We start from the raw sequence: 17,565 nt of genomic DNA, 5'->3' as shown, positions 1-17,565 counted from the left end.
AGAGGAATTAAGAAGCCCTTGATGAAGGTGAAAGAGGAGACTGTAAAAGCTAGCTTGAATCTTAAAATTAAAAAAAAAATACTAAGATGATAGCAATTGGTCCCATCACTTCTTAGCAAACCAAGGGAGAAGAAATGGAAGCAGTGTCACATTTTATCTTCCTGGGCTCAAAGATCAATGCAGGTGGTGAAGAAACTACAAGATGCTTGCTTCTTGAAAGAAAATCTGGCAAATCTGGACAGCTTACTAAAAAAGGAGAGACATCCGCCCTGCCAACAAAGGTCCACACTGTCAAAGATATATGGTTTTTCCAATAGCAATGTATGGTTGTGAGAGTTGGATTGTAAGGAAAGTCAAGCACCACAGGACTGATGCTTTCAAACTGTGGTGCTACAGAAGAATTTTGAGAGCCCCTTGGACCACAAGGAGATCAAATCAGTCAACACTTAAAGAAATTAATTCAGGCTAAAGCTTAAATACTGTGGACACACAGTGAGAAGAAAAGACTCATTGGAAAAGACTCTGAAGTTAGGAAAGACTGAAGGCAAAAGGACATGGGGACAGCAGAGGATGAGATGAATAGATAGTGCCTATCTCACGGAATTGTGAGGAGCAAATGAGATATTTGTAAAGTACTTCATGCTGTGTCTGGCACATAGTAGGGTGTTATGTAAAAGCTTTCCTTTTTCTTCCCTTTCCTTCCCCTTCATTTGCAAAATGAGAGGAACAGGCAAAATTTCCAGGTCTGGCATTCTGTGATTCTGTGGTTCAGTAAAAAAGAGGCCTTATGGGTTAGCAATTTAGTTGCATTTTGGGGGGTGAGATAAAGGAGCAAAAACATGATATATGATTTTTTAATTCATTGATTCAGAAAATTTATTAAATGTCTATTATTTGTAAAGTACTATACTAAGTGAGGGAGACAAAAATTTAATCATGACACAAGGCTTGCCATCAAGGATCTTATATCCAATTACAGAGAAAAGACGCAAACACAGTTAATTGCACCCCAGAGAACTGCATAATAAATGCACTAGAGAGGTATAAAACAAAGCATTATGTTGGTTTAGCAGGAAAAGGCAGCTATCTACATAATAAACACTAAATGCCTACTATGTGCTAAGCCAAGGTAAGGCTCCATGGGAGTAGTTCCTGGCATTTGTACTGTGGTTGAAAAAAGATGGGAAAAATTCAGCAGGCAGAGTTAGAGGAGGCCATTCCAGGCTTAGGGGACAGCATGAGCAGAAAGAAATCATGAATGGTGGACAGAGAAGTCCACTTTGGCTGTAGCAATAAACATATGAAGAGAAGTCATGGGAGATAAGAACAATGCCCACAGCTTTAATAACATTTCTGAATCAGAAAGGGCTATGACATGTCACTAGAGGGTATCGATGAATGCATGCAGCTCCACAAAAGGCCAAAATCTGGGATCAACAGGTGGAGTTGTACAAATAGACAAATACAGTTCAGCTTGGCAGCATTCCCTCTCCTGATTTCCCTGGCTTGGCTTCTTGCATCTGGCTTCATGCTTGTCATGACCTTTGTACCAGAAACCAGGGGCCTGGCCTCACTGGGGTCCCTGGATTCACACCTTTTTTCATTTCTCCCAATGATCCACCTAAGCGCATGCAGTTATATTCCTGCTGTGGAAGAAATGATGGTACTGACCAACTTCCTAAATAGACTTTCTGCAACTTAAGGGAACAGAGCTACTAACCATGGTGTAAGTTCCCCAAAACGAGGGACCCAGGAGCCCAGGGCCAATCTCTACAACACCAGCCCTGCTGAAGAGTATGTCTGCTACTCTGCTGGAAATGGGTAGCTCCACTAAATGCTGAGAGATGAAATGGCATTCCTTACTTGTTTTTCCCAGGTCTTAATGACGATTTCCTCTTTTCTCAAAAGTTTTCTCTTTGGACTACTGAAGAATGCTACTCATATTCTTACTCTGTAATGTTTTACAAATGAATTTATACTCTAAATTGGTCTTGTCCTTGGCTTTCATGCTTCTGCTTGGCATAGAATTAAGTGCTTTTTGGCTGAAGTGGTTTCTGGTTTTTTTCTTTTCCTCATTGTAGCAAATGTTTTGTATCAACTGAACATAGTTAGATAGAGTGCTGATCTTGGAGTCAGGAAGGTGAGTTCAAATCCTGTACTTAAGTAGTTGTAGGCTTATCGTTGGCAAACAGCTTTACTTGTATCACTGGCAGCTTCCTCAGTTGTTGGGAGCCCCCAGCAATATGGTGTGTGCAAAGAACTTTGCAAACATTTAAGTGCTATATGGGTTAATGTTGCTGTTTAGTTGTTTTTCTGTCCTATCTGACTCTTCATGACCCTATTTGGAGTTTTCTTGGCAAAGACACTGGAGTGGTTTGCCATTTTTTTCTCCAGCTCATTTTACAGATGAGGAAACTGAGGCAAACAGGGTTAAATGACTTGTCACAGGTCACACAGCTAGTAAGTGTCTGAAGCCAGATTTGAACTTGGGACTTCCTGACTCCAGGCCCTATACTCTATCCACTGTGCACCTCGCTGCCCATACATGTTACATATGCCAGCTGTTTTCCTAATGAGAAACCGTGATAGAGTTTATGACTACTTTTGTTCACATTTTTCAGGGCTAAAAGCTCTGGAAGTCAAAGTTTAAATAATTTTAGTGGTCAGAGCTGGTGGAATCCTTTGATGTCTTTCCACCTTTATCATTTATTCTAATTTGGTATTTTTCTTTAGACCTTTGCTTGTAGCCAGTCCATTATCAGGCTACATATTTTCAGTCTATAAAACAGACCTAACTGCACATTCATAATAATCCACACCTGGCCCCTCTCAACATTTTTTTTTTCATATCTGTTCTCAACTTGGAAAGAATCTTTTGCAATTCCAATACAGTTTCTAAAGAACTGAAGTGGAGGACCTCTCAAAAGGGGTGAGCAGATTGCAATATACTGGAAACAAGAATTTCACAAGAGAAATATGAAGGAAGTCATCAGACAAATGTGTTAATAAGAAGACAATGGATCAGTCATATGATGAGAGTGAAGGATACTGGATGTCTGTGTGCTCCTCTGGCATCCCGGCTGTATCAAAAAGGTCTCAGCAGATGGGGGCACAGGAGGGAGAGATGGGGAGGCAAAGGTAAGTAGTAATCTACATCAATGAGATCCCAGATTCACTGCAGAGTTGGAGTATTTCACTATTCCCACTGATTTAGCACTGTAGTGACTATAACCCAAACACTACAGGGCCTATTAAATGAGATCTACAATCCCTCAAAAGAAACTGGCCTTGTAACTCACATACAAAAAACGAAATGGATGAAAAAATGCCTGTTTTCCACACTGTGACATGTAGTTGGAAGGGCAGTTCACTGGGTCTGGAACATGGATTTCAAAATGGATGATTCTGGCTGGGAATTGAATAAGAGAATTGAGCAATTTGATGAAGGGGTAGGGGAAAGGAGAGGAAAGATAGGGAAAATGATCTTATGTAATCCAGGTAATCATTGGAGACTAGACTGAGAGCTAGAAGAGGCATCAAAATCACTCTCATTTTACAGATGAGGAAACTGAAGCGTAGAAAAGTCAGGTGATTGATCCATGGTCACACATCTAGTGACTTTCTGAGGAAAGATGTGTAGCTAGATCTTCCTGAATCCAAGTGTAACTCTCTACTACTCTATTGATTGCGGTGGAAAAGTGTCTTTGCATAAAATATCCGATAAAAATGTGATTTCTAACTTATACAGAGAACTGACCTACACATATATAAGACTAGGAGCCATTTGCCAGTACATAAGTGATAAAAAAATTATTACAAATTTTCATAAGAAGAAATGCAAATAGCTAGCCATCATATTAAAAAATGTTCTAAATCACTCAGAAAAAGTGAAATATGGCTCAAAACAACTCAGGGTTCACGTCATTATCTTCAAAATGATAAAAGTGATCAAAGATGGGAATAATCTTGGAAGGGCTGTAGGAAGGCCAGGACACCAAAATGTTTAGTTATAAATTGGTTAAACCGTTCTGGAAAACACTTGGGAAATATTGCTGAAAAGTTACTTAACTGCTTACACTCTTTAACTCAGAGTATTTTAGTGGGCATATATCCCAAAGAGGTCAATGACAGAACTAATGGCATCGACATATACCAAACACTCACAGCAACAGTGTCTGTGATAGCAAAACCAAACGGAAACAAAGCAGGTGCCCAGTGTTTGGTGAGGAAACAGTGGTCTACAAATGTACCAGAATTTATTGTGTCATTAAAAAAAACACAATGAACATGAGGAATTCAGAGAAACATGGAAAACTTTGTATGAGTTACCACAGAGCGTAGCAAAGCAAACTACTTGCATAATAACTACAAAAACACATTTTTAAAAAGTCTAAAGGAGCTGAATTCAGATGAATTTCAAGCAGTAGTTTGTTCTGGAAAAGAGTGAATGAAAACATCTCAGTAGAAAGTTGGTGTACCATAAATGAATGTGGAATGTTGCATAAGTTATCCACTTTTTTTCCTTTGTGGGTCAGTTTTGCTTAATTGTTTTTGTTATCAGGGAGTGTTCACCAGTGGAGGACACACATCAAGATATAAGATGTTATAAAAACATATTCATCAGTTAAAAATAAAATGAGGGACTTGAACCAGATAAGGATCTTTCAAACTAACAATGTCTGCTTCTGTGGGTTTAAGTCTCAGCTTGGACAACAGTTGTGTAGTGCTGGACAAGTCCCTTTTCTCACCTGTTTGTATCTCAGTTTCTTCAGTTACAAGATGGTGACGTGATATTTGCACTCCACCTTACAGAGTGGTTGTGACTGTTTGTAAATCAAAAATACTAAATAGATTGTTACTACAAAACTAGAGCAATTACAAAAAGCAAAGGCACAATGATAGAAATGAAAGGTGACATGAAGATATTGCAACTGTTGTCTTTTGTTCTTGAAGATTATGGCAAGATGATGCCATGACTTGCAAATGAATTGGATTTAAGTGAGGCAGAGCCGTGCAAAGTCACCAGTCTCACTTTCCCTCCCAGAGCCATATGGGTTCTAGTGGCAAGACCATAGATTAGGATGACTGGAGATAGTCCTAGATGCAAGTGGGTGACCTTGGCCTTTTTAAGCTAAGGTCTTTCCTAGGTCTCAGTTTGACTGAGGCAATGACCATTCAGTGATTAAGACTAGGAAAGCATGAGAATATTAATAAGCTGATAGAATGACCAAAATTACACAGGAATTTGGGGCCATTTAACATAAGGGAAAAGTCTTTGAACACTTCAATAATCCCAAAGAATGTACAATATATTAATTGATGTTTGTAATGATGGTATTTCAGTAGAATCTCCCTCAAGTCCCTCCACCCCCAATATTATAGAGAATTTATTGTCTCTATAAAAATCTGAAGCAATAATTTCAAAAGAACTATTTATTCTTTCCCTGAAGGAGGAACCTAATCTAGTAGTCAATCAACAAATATTTTCTTAGAATCTACTTTATCAACTACACTGTGTTACTAAGTAGTCTGAGACATGGAAAGATGTCCGTCAAAAATGCTAAAAGACAAAAAAGATATGGCACTTAAAGAAGTAAGCTTCAATATATCTATCTTAATACTTTTTTGACTCACTGATTGGAATCCATGTGCAAAGAAAACAAGATAAACAATAGTTTAAGAATTTTACAATGCATTTTCTAAGATAGTCAACATTTCCATATTCATGAAAATGCAAATGAAATATCAAAAGCAACAAACAGGTCTTTTTAGTGGGGTATACCACACTAAAAGAAGCTGCAGAGTAGGAGATCTTGATCTTGGATCTGTAATATCTTAATCACCATATTTCAATAAATTTGTTTCCTCTATTCTCCTGTGTATTTTATTTTATATATTTAAAAGCATTCTGAGAAAGGATCCAGACTTCCAAAGGGGTCCACGAAATTACAAAAACATTAAGAGCACATTCTCTAGGGATACTCCAATATAAATATTACTATAATGCAAATATGTATAATATCTTTATGCTAAGTAGTTTTAAAGTCATGGTTCAACGTATTCTCAAGTGAATAAATAAGTTAAATGGTAACACAGTATCTTAGCCGTATCAAGTACCTTCGTATAACTAATCTGATGACGAGAGATAGCATCATATAGTGGAAAGATGCTGGATTTTGAGTCAGAGGACCTGAGTGTGAATCTAGTCCCTGCTACTTGAACTAAATGGCCTGTGTTTCTCATCTCGAAAATGAGGGGTTTGAAGTAGAAGGCTTCTGAGGCTTTTTCCACTTCCAGATCTACGATTTCAAGAATGCTCTGAGGGATGCGGCGATTGTTTAGCTATATATTTGTAGCAATTATTTCCTGGTTTCCTCCCTTCATCTTCTTGTGTATGTTTATGTACTATAAATATACTTGAATCAATGGTGTTTTGGAAAGAATCTGGAAAATGGCAAAAGACCTAATCCTAGATGTGCTGATAATCAGGTAATCAATCTTGAACACTTTGCCATGAGGGTTGTAGTTTTTTCAGCGGTAAAATGAGTGGGGTGGACTGGACAACTTGTAAGGCCCTGCCTGGTTCTGACATTCTGCAATTCTAAAAGTGCCTCCTTATGGCCCAAGACCCAACCACAAATTTTACAAAGTACATCTTACTGCTCTACGAAGACTTTAATAGACTTGTTGCAAAACTTTTCATAGGGAGAAGCCATGCCAAGAAAAACAAGGTCTTTTCATGTCAGAATTTATAATAATGATAACAATAAAAAGCAATCTCTTCCCATGAACTCTCTGAAAAAATGCTTTCGTTATTAACAATAAACTTGCTCAGATGTGAACCTCCCACTGAACCAACAGGATTTTTAAAAACACTCCATTGGTCCTCCTCTTCCTCTGCTGCTTTTTCTTCCCAAGCTCCATTAGCCACATTGAGAAAATCCCCTAATACTTACATCTGGAATAAAGCCAATCTCGTTGAGATGGTTACTCAGCTCTGGGTCATGGAATGCGATCATCTGAGAGAATACCGTCAGATACTCTGAAATTACAACAATATTTAAGATAATTGTCACTAATGCAAAGTATGGGGGGAAAAATCTCAACCAGGAAAATAATTCGCATCATTAGAGTCTTGTTTGCGCCATGAAGCACTCTGAAAAGAATTGAGTTTCCTGATTTTTTTCTGGAGAGAAAGCTGGGTACTTCCTAGTAGTGCTGACAATTCCCCTATTTACTAACCATTTGACTCAATTACCACAAATTGAAAAATAAAATAATCTGCATACCAGCTAGATAATGCCATTAACTCATTTTCTGTCTCCATAGCACTTATGTATTATCTTCAGTTCTATAGAATATCCAAGATTAATAGTATAGATTGATATTTCCCTTTGAATTTTTCTTTTTTAAATTAATTTACTTGTTTTCAGTTTCCATAATCACTTCCATAAATCTTAACCTTCTCCCCCGCGCTCTCCAAGATGGCGTGCATTCTTATCTGGGCTCTACACATACATTCTGATGAATCACATTTTCACATTAGTCATGTTGCATAGAAGAATTAAAATGAATGGGAGAAATCATGAGAAAAACCAAACCAAAACAAAACATAACACAAGAGAAAACAGACTGCTTCATTCTGCGTTCCAGTTCCATAGTTCTTTCTCTGCATGTGGATGGCATTTTGCTTCAAGAGTCCTTTGGGAATGTTTTAGGTCTTTGCATTGCTGGGAAGGGCTAAGTCTATCAGAAACACTCCCCGCACACTGTGGCTGTCACTGTGTACAATGTGTACAAAAATATATAGAGAACTGAGTCAAATTTATAAGAATACAAGTCATTCCCCAATTGATAAATGGTCAAAGGATAAGAACAAGCACTTTTTGGAGGAAGAAATTAAAGTTCTATGAAAAAATGCTCTAAATCACTATTGATCAGAGAGATACAAATCAAAACAGCTCTGATGTATCACATCACACCTATCAGATTGACTAATATGACAAAACAGGAAGATGGTAAATGTTGCAGAAGATGTGAGAGAGTTGGAACACCAATTCATTGTTGGGGGAGCTGTGAGCTGATGCAGCCATTCTAGAGAGCAATTTGGAACTATGCCCAAAGAGCTACAAAAATATGCATACCCTTTGACCAGCAATATTGCTTCCAGGGCTGTATCCGAAAGAGATCATAAAAATGGGAAAAGGCCCCACATGTACAAAAATATTTATAGCAGCTCTCTTTGTGGTGGCCAAGAACTGGAATTGAAGGGATGCCCATTAATTGGGGAATGGCCGAACAAGTTGTGGTATATGAATATAATGGAATACTATTGTGCTATGAGAAACGATGAACAGGAGGACTTCAGAGAGGTCTGCAAGGACTTATATAAATGGATGCTGAGTGAAATGAGCAGAACCAGGAGAACACTGTACACAGTAATAGCCACAGTGTGTGAGGACTGTTTGTGAATTTTTCTTAAAACAAAACTTTTCTTGATTTTTATTACATCAATACAGAAGTTTTTATAGTTGCTAAGAAGATAATCTGAATAAATCTCAATCTTTTCACTTTTAATTTACATAAATCTAAGTATTTGCATTTGGCATATCATTAGTTAATTTCTATCAACAAATCTCAACCAGACTAATTCCTACCCCAACAATATCACCATTTCTCATAGAGTTGAGGAAAATGCTCTCCTTACATAATTGACTTGTTAAGAGTAGCTCTGGCACATCTGGAGTGGGGCAGAAGTGAGGAGGGGAACTTGAGGGCCTCTAGAAGCAATACACCATGACTTCTTGTTTTTAGGTTGAAAGGACACCAATATGATGAAAAATTAACTTAGATTTATGTAGCTGTTTACAACTGCCTTCATTAAAACTGGTTTCACTTCTCAAATCAAGCTTTATCTAATTAAACCGATCTCTAAAATTCCTGAGAGCAGTTCCTATCAGTCTGCATCTCTCTGCTTTAATATTTCACAATTCCCTTTCCAAGGCTTATTCCTGAATTCCTCTAATTCTCCCAGCAAACTTCTATTTTTCCTCTGTCTTATTTCTGAGGAAACAATGTCTTTTACAATTGTTCACCAATTCTCATAACAGTAGGTGTGCCTTACGTATCATCACTCATCTTACGCATGGGAAAATGGAGTCAAGAAGACATGTAAATACTGTATAGCATAATAACAGCAGTCCAACTGAATTTGGGATCTATTGTGGGAACATGTAGATACTTAAATCATATCTGAAAGGAGTAGTTACTCAACTTTTTAACTATTCACTCTAGACACCCACTTACTTTTTTCAAGTCTACAAACTTAATAAATTGCCATTACTATATGACTGTATGTCAGGCATATGCTAAGCATTGGGGATAGAAGGAAAGGGAAATATAGTCTCCGACCTCAGGAGTTCACATTCTAACGGGGATCTCATTTATAGATTTTAATGAGTGATGTACGGCACTGCAGATCTAAAAGTCTTAAGGACCTGCCAGGTTTAAGGTTCCCCTAGTTTCCTTCTCCATACAATTAGCAATAGCAAATTTGAAGTCAATTTACCCAGAAGCTAGAGGTAAGTAAAGTCAGTAATCACATAAATTCAGCTGTATGCTGTGAAAGCTGAATTGTTATTAGCTTCTAAGAAATACATTTCATTTTAACAAGAAATTCATGCCTAGGGCATTTCTGCACAGATATTCTCCAGTTTGTTAAATATCAACCTTATTTTACTAGCCAGGCTCATAAAATATAATTACTGTGTAGGATTACATGGCTAATTAAGAGTCTACTGAAGACACATAATCCCTTATACAAATCTATCTTTTAGGTTCAGCCAAACATTGCTGCCTGACACTCTATCATATGTAGTATTTCTCTCTACATTTTGATATTCTATATCTATAAACCATTAACTGGTCTTCCATCTTGCTTCATATAAAGAAATAAGGCTAGCATAAACTTTATTTTAAAACATTTTTAGTATAAACTTTAGTTGCTCACAATAGACTCTGAAAGAAGATGGATTCCAGCCTTGCACTTTGCAAAGCTTTCTAGAAAAGGTGATAAAATTGTAATGATATAATCAGATACAATGCATCTTATCACATTAAAACTGCTGCAGAAAGGTATTAAAAAATTTCATGGAGGAAGCTGAACATATTTTTCTCCCCAATGAGAGGTGAAATCCCTCTCTGCGGCTATCCCATGCCTCTCTGACCTTAACATGTTTCCCATTCAGTGGAACTAAGAGATGTATTTGCATTAGCCATAGGAGGTATCTGGTGCCCTAAATAATGATGACTTATATAGAGCTCTGAGGTTTGCAAAGAGCTTTACCAAAGTGATCTCATTTTGTCCTCAAACAACTTTTGGAGGTAGGTGCTGTCATTATTCTCAGTTTCTTTTTAACTTTAGCAGTATGTACTGGATTAAGTTCTATGTTATTTATTGCACAAAACCCAAACTATTTCTACTAACCATTTTGAATATTTTTGCATTTTAATTTCATCTAGTTCCTTGTAATGAAGAAAAAGACTAAATACCTGGAGCATTATTCAACAGACTTCCTCTCATCTCTTTTCAGTATTTTATGTGCCAAAAGAAAACAGTATAATTGCTTTTAATCTTTCCAAAAATGGCAATTCTGTCATTTAAAACTATCCTTTATCTTTCATATCTTTTTAAAAAGGAAATCTGAAGGGAATGTAATGTAAGGATTTTCACATTGACATTACATTTACGTGTGTGTGTGTGTGTGTGTGTGTGTGCGTGCAAGCAATTGTTTAAAGCAAAGACATCTGTTTATTCCAATATACACTTTCACATAACAGATAAAGAACTAAAGATTTCAGGAAGTCCCACATGGTCAACCTTATTTTTTCCCTTCTGATCAAACTTTCAACTATCATTGTTTTAGTGGGAGTAGGAATGAGATGAGGGACTGAAGTGACATATTTAAGGCAGGCTAGTTACTTTGCTGTCATAGATCAAAAAGTGAATTTCTCAGCTATGTGACTGTTTGTTATTTTCCATTAAGTTGCCAACTTGTTCTGGAGATGGGAAGTACAGATATAGATGCATATATTCACAAATCCCTTGTGAACTGTTAGCCAAAAAACAAGGCACTATGAGGCATCTGTGACTCATAACACTGTAAAAGGGGGCCAAGTGATTGCCCTGCAGATGAACCCAAATTAAATCACTTCCCATTAGAAATCCTGCCAGCTGGTTCTTTTGGATAACTAGACAAGGACTCAGGAGACCTCTGTCAGTCCTTACATATGTGAGAGAGTAAAAGGTCAGAGCTTTGAAGAAGATGGATTCTTTGGGGTGACTTCTGTAAGTCCCATTCCTTACACAGTTTTTCAAGTGACACCAGCAATTGAAAAATCCCTCTTGGGCTTTGTGAGAGATCTGCAATAAGCCATACTCAACTCCTATTCTCTTATTCCTATTGTGGTCAAAGCATTCTACATCTTTGGACAGGTTTCCTTAGTCACCCAACTCAGGTTTTTTGAGAATTGCAAACTTGTTTGAAAAATAAATCCTTTGATTTCCATTGTCACCACCATTCTCATATATGTTAATGTTGTGGGTCCTAAAGGGAATATATGATGACTACCCCCAAACAAGTATCTCTTTTGTATGATAAAAAAGCAATTTGAGCACACAGTCTCATTTTTATCCAGCACATTTGATCACTGGCTCCAAGACTTTGCAGGGTTTAACAGTCACTTAGGTGAGATTTTAGATCCCTGTAATGTTAAGGGAAATTTGAAGATCTCTGCCCCTTAATAGGCCCATGAGACCTGCTTTGAGCTCTGGTCCAGCCCACAGCCTGAATCACATGGAGCCCATGATGAAGGAGCTTGTTAAATGGGTGGAGCAGGAAGGGTGCAATAAGAGCTGGGAGGGAGCAGGCAGAGCAAAGCAGCTGGGGGTGAGAGAGGGGCATTTTGCCTAAGGGAGCTTATTTGAGGGGAGGCCTGATGAAAGGAAGCTTGGGGATGGTGGTCCTCCCTCCACTGGTAATGAGTACAAACTTCCTTGTTACCATGGTAGAAATGGCTTTCTGGTATCTGAATAAATATTTTGGTTCTGTCTTTGAGGAAGAAAGTTTATATTTTCTGAATTTACCCTGGAAATATGCCTGCATATCCATAATGGCTGCTACAATCCCTAAGCTATAAAATGATGGAATTAGATTATCTCTAATGTCCTTTCCAGCACTATCCAAAGCTGTAATCATACCAGTAATTTCCAGAAAACTCACATACAGTAACACCCAGCTGATGGAGACCAAAGTCTGTACATACTAAAAATAATATGTTTCCCCTCTTCTTCCATTCTACTGTGCTTTAGCTCAGGTATAGCAACCAGAAAGACATTCACTAGCCAAGCTGAGGAGACATCATGATTTTGTATAATTGTTGCCTTTTATTTTGTTTCCAATTCTCCTGATATTGGGAATCATTTAATAGCAGCATAATATAGGGCCACAGAAAGTGTGCTGGATATGAAATTAAAGGAATTGGATGTTCAAACCCAGTTCTTCTACTCTGTCCCTTTTTGATCTTGGGAAAGTTATTTCCCCTCTAAATTTTTAGTTCCCTTACCTCCAGACTAAGAGAGTTGAATTATATGACCTCAAAGATCCCTTCCTGCTCTACATTTACAACTGATCATTCTGTTGTCCCATACCCAGGTTGAACACCTGGTCTGCACACCAGGATCATTACAGACCTCCACTTGTATTTCTTTGGCCTGCCCAGGCATAGTTCATCACCATTCAGATCCCAACACTCATGTTCCATCCATAATGACATCAAGATATTTTTCCTGCATTGTATTTTTTTTTCTATAAAAAGCTATGGGCCTCACTTGGGTAAGAACCACAAACTAGTTCCTGTCCCTAATATCTGAATGGCCTCCTGGCTTCAAAAGGCCACATCCTACTGGATATTAGGTTATTTTACAACGTTTCTGAAAATCTCATCAAAAAACTTTTCCAGCCTGCTTATGAATCTAAACTAGAGGGCAATAATATCTAGTATCAAGTTACTTTAATCAGGGCTGTGTGGGTGAGTTATTATCTATTATTTGATATTAGGAATAAGATGGATGAATCCTAATTGAGGTCTGAAAATTAGCACCTTTTCAAACACATCCCTTCTTGGTACCTAAGAGATGAAGCAGGAAAGGTTGAGGACACCTGCTTTTCTTCATCCGCACAGATGAATATTTGCGGATAAAGTACACATAGCAATTCAGAATCATTCGTGAGTACTTAAAACATTATTTTTCAGGTCAAACTTCAAAAATGGAGCCTTTCATTAGTGTGCAAATGACATAACAATGAAAGTCTTAAGTATCTGTTTAAGTTGACAGAGAATGGGGTAATCAGTCATTTCTCTAACATCAATTAAAAGATTAAATGCATAGGCAACTGTGCAATTTGCCTTCAAATTTAATTTTATCCATTCTTGTGACACCTGATTTTTCCAAACTATAAGAAAAAATTGTGCAGGGAGAATTTAAGGCATTTGAAACTATTAAAAGCAACTGTTACAGTGCATGTGTTTGCATATGTGTGTGTGTGCGTGCATGTGCGTGTGTGTGTGTAAGGGGAGGACATGGTATGCACCAGTATTATCATTTGTGTGTGTGGGTATTCCTAGAGTAGAAACTCCCTCTATGGACAGGTTTAGATTATGGTCTTTGAGAGAAATCTATGAGCACTGTGAGGTAAAGAAATTTGCCCACGGTAACACAAGCAGAACATGAACTTGTGTCTCCTTGACTCCCAGAATGCCATTTTGCTGTGTCTCTATTATTAGGTCATTCTAACTTTATTATTTAGGTAATGCCTGGGAATGTGGGGGGTAGGGCATGAAGCCAAGATGGTGGAAAGAAGCCAGGAAGTTGCCTGAGCTTTCCTTAGTTTCCCTTAGATACAATGTTAAATCAAGTCTCTAAATGGATTCTGGAGGGACAGAAAAAGATGGAGTGAAACAATTTTTCAACTTAAGATAACTTAGAAGAACTTCAGGAAAGTTCTGTCTAGCTTCAGTAAAAGAGGAGCATAACCCAGCATAGACGGTGTCTGGGCAAGTCAGTGGGAGGCTTTTAGCCACGGCACAGATCAGAAACCATGGCCTTGTGATCTTGGCTCAACAGCCGGCTAGTTGTGAGGCCTCCAACCCCAGCCCAGAAGGCAATTATGAGCCCCAGTACCCCAACACAACAGGAGCAACTAGGCCAGGCCACCCGAGCACAGTCCAGCACCTGAAGCCCCAGAGTGGAAAGCTCCTGGCCCTCAGCATAAGAAGCTTGGGACAATATCCGCTGTGTCCCAGGAGCAGATCTCAAAGTTAATTCATGATATAGGCTAAAAAATGAGTAAGAAACAGAAAAGTGCCCTGACCGTAGAAAGCTACTATGGTGTTGGGGAAGATGCAAACACAAACTCAGAGAAAGATAACAATGTCAAAATGTCTACCTGTGAAGCCTCAAAGAGACTGATTTCAAGGCCCAAAAGTCCTCTTTGGAGGAGCTCAAAAAGGAGCTTATACGTGATTAAAAAATCATGAATAAGAGGTAAGTGAAAAATTGGTGAAAAAAATCAGTTATGTAGGAGATTTATGAAAAAAGCTAACAGCTTGGGGAAAAAAAGCATAAAAATCGACTGAAGAAAATAATTTCTTAAAAAAATAGAATCGGCCAAATGGAAAAGGAGGTACAAAAGCTAACTAAAGAAAAAAATTCCTTAAAAATTAGAATTGGGCAAATGGAAGCTAATGACTCTATGAGACAGGAAGAATCAAACAAAATCAAAAGAATGAAAAAAATTGAAGAAAATGTAAAATACCTCATTGGAAAAACAACTGATCTGGAAAACAGTTCCAGGAGAGATACTTTTTTTAAATAATCTTTTTTAATTTTTTTCTATTAATTTTATTTGTTTTCAGTGTTCTACAATCACTACCATATAACTTAGATTATTCTTTTCCCCTCCCTCCCATTTCCCTCCCCGAGATGGCATACAATTTCATATAGGTTCTATACATACATTCCTATTAAATATATTTTCACTAGTCATGTTGTGTAGAAGAATTAAAATGAATGGGAGAAATCATATAACAAACCAAAACGAAATACAAAAGAAAATGATCTGCTACATTCTGTGATCCAATTCCATAGTTCTTTCTCTGAACGTGCAAGGCATTTTGCCTTAAAAGACCACTGAGAATTTTTTAAGTCCTTGCAATGCAATGAAGTTCCAAATCTACCAGAAAAATCTCACACACTGTGGTCGTTGCTGTGCACAACATTCTCCTGGTTCTGCTTCTTTCACTCAGCATCAGATCATATAAGTCCTTCCAGGCCTCTCTGAAGTCTTCCTGTTCATCATTTCTTACAGCACAATAGTATTCCATTACATTCATATACCACAATTTATTCAGCCATTCCCCAATTGATGGGCATCCCTTTGATTTCCAGCTTTTGGCCACCACAAAGAGGGCTGCTATAAATATTTTTGCACATGTGGGACCTTTTCCCATTTTTATGATCTCTTGGGGATATAGTCCTAGAAGCAGTATTGCACATTTTTGTAGCCCTTTGGGCATAGTTCCAAATTGCTCCAGGAGAGAAACTTGAAGAATTATTTGACTACCTAAAGGCCATGATCAAAAAAAGAATCTGGACAGCATCTTTCAAGAAATGATCAAGGAAAACTGCCATGATATCCTGGAAATAGAGGGCAAAATAGGTATTGAAAGAATCCACTGACCACTTCGAGAAAGAGGTAATGTCTCTGTTTTACATGTATTACAGCAATGCTTTTCTAATTAACAGGGCAATAAGTAGGGAAGAGCTAAAGATTTCTAATGCTGGCATATAAGTAGAGAGATGAAATATTCTTCCCAAGTTGTTTCTTAAAGCAACTTTTCACTTTTTGGGAAAAGTGAACCATCTTTTGTGATTCTAAATTAGTCAAAAACATTTTTAAATAGTGTTTATTCAATTATTAAAGAGAACAAACCAGTGAAATAGTTTCAAAGTTAAACATAAAATCTCGCATTTCAAGTGCAAATTTTATCAGATTGTGATAAGTGAGAAAACTAAAGGGTATTTTGCAAAATAAACATTAATTGGTCAGATAGACTATAAAATGGATATAAAAAGATAGGATCAATTGAATTGTTAACCTACAATACACACAGGATTAAAATCCTTTTGGAAAATCTGTACTAAAGCTTGCCCCACAATTTCCTAGATACTTCTGCTCAAAATGTTACTTTAAAAAGAAAAGAAATAAGGAAGCAAAGACTGTCCATTTGCATATGCCTTTTTACAAAAGCACTTGTTAATTATTATTCTACTATTCAACTGGTGATAACAAATTCCTTTTCAATAATGTAAATTTTATTTTAATTTGCATGCTTGGTGGCCCTTAAACTAATTCCCAAGTAGGAAATCATTCTTTTGAAAGTGGAAAAAAATACTAGAAAAAGGTAATCTCCAATCAAAATCTTTGCAACAGCTTTGAAACACAATTGCACTTTGCACATGTTTTAAAAATAACTCATGAAGAAAAATACAAAATCAATGAAAAAAATAAAAATAACTCATGGTATAAAGGGACTATCAGAGGTATTAATCATGTCATGCCAGAGGGGAACATGCTACAAACTCAGATTTCTTTTTGATTTTTGATCAATTTGAGTGGCAGTGAATATTAAAGATATTTTAAAAGACAGTATTACCAGTGATGCTACATTTTTGTTTGTGAGAACACAGAGAGGAAAGACAGATGGAAAAAACAGACCCAGGAAAGAATAAGGGTCCTAGGATCAATAAGGACTTTGGTTATCTAGTAGCGTTCCCTTCCTAATCTTTATGGAAACCATTCCAGAAATGTCATAGGCCTAATCACTCCCAATTTTGTAACTTTTTCTCCTAAGTTCTATTTCTGTTGTTTAATATAGCTCTAAGCTGTATTTGAGTCTTTAAAGAGCCCCTGACAAAGGCCAAATATGAGAAAGGATCATTTCTGCCCCGCAGTCCCATTAAGCAACCCATAACTTTTTTTTATAATAACAAGAAATTGTTCATCTAGCATTGTTCATTTCCTTTCTCCTATGTAAAGGCTAACTTAAGCATTCTCCATTTTCTACCTTAAAAGTTTGGCATTAGGCCCTAGCTACCAGCTTACTTCCCTAAAACCATGGATACTTCAATGCTTTCAACGCACTTAACATGGTGTTACAGCAAACTTATTAACATGCCCTCAGCTCGGCAATTCAAGGCATGGATAAGAGCTGTAAACAGTACACAAACCACAGACTTGTAAGACAACTCATGCCCTCCAAAGTAGGCTTAGGCTATCCTTTGAAAATGAATGTTCTTCAATCTCTGATATGTTATCAAAATCACTTTAATGTAGAGAATTGACCAGAGTCTCCCTGTTACAAACTAATCTCCTCATTTCATGGTTCTTGGCTGTCTTTCAGAAAACTATCTTAAATTAACTCCATCTATTGTCCAGACTGAGA

The 17,565-nt window shown here is 37.3% G+C and overlaps 1 protein-coding gene across 8 annotated transcripts in view; it reads right to left on the bottom strand.

The window, feature by feature from the left end:
- TBCK (TBC1 domain containing kinase) overlaps window positions 1–17,565 on the bottom strand; it is a 259,980-nt gene that overhangs the window by 131,162 nt on the left and 111,253 nt on the right. For all 8 annotated transcript variants that reach the window (XM_072625035.1, XM_072625034.1, XM_072625038.1 and 5 more), the window contains one exon: window positions 6,957–7,042. In XM_072625035.1, coding sequence (XP_072481136.1) covers window positions 6,957–7,042 — 86 coding nt within the window. The remainder of the gene's footprint in view (window positions 1–6,956; window positions 7,043–17,565) is intronic.

Source organism: Notamacropus eugenii, chromosome 7 (genome assembly GCF_028372415.1).
Source record: "Notamacropus eugenii isolate mMacEug1 chromosome 7, mMacEug1.pri_v2, whole genome shotgun sequence".
Classification (NCBI taxonomy): domain Eukaryota; kingdom Metazoa; phylum Chordata; class Mammalia; order Diprotodontia; family Macropodidae; genus Notamacropus; species Notamacropus eugenii.
Note: the sequence above shows the minus strand (reverse complement) of the source record. Positions and strands in the feature narration are given on the sequence as shown.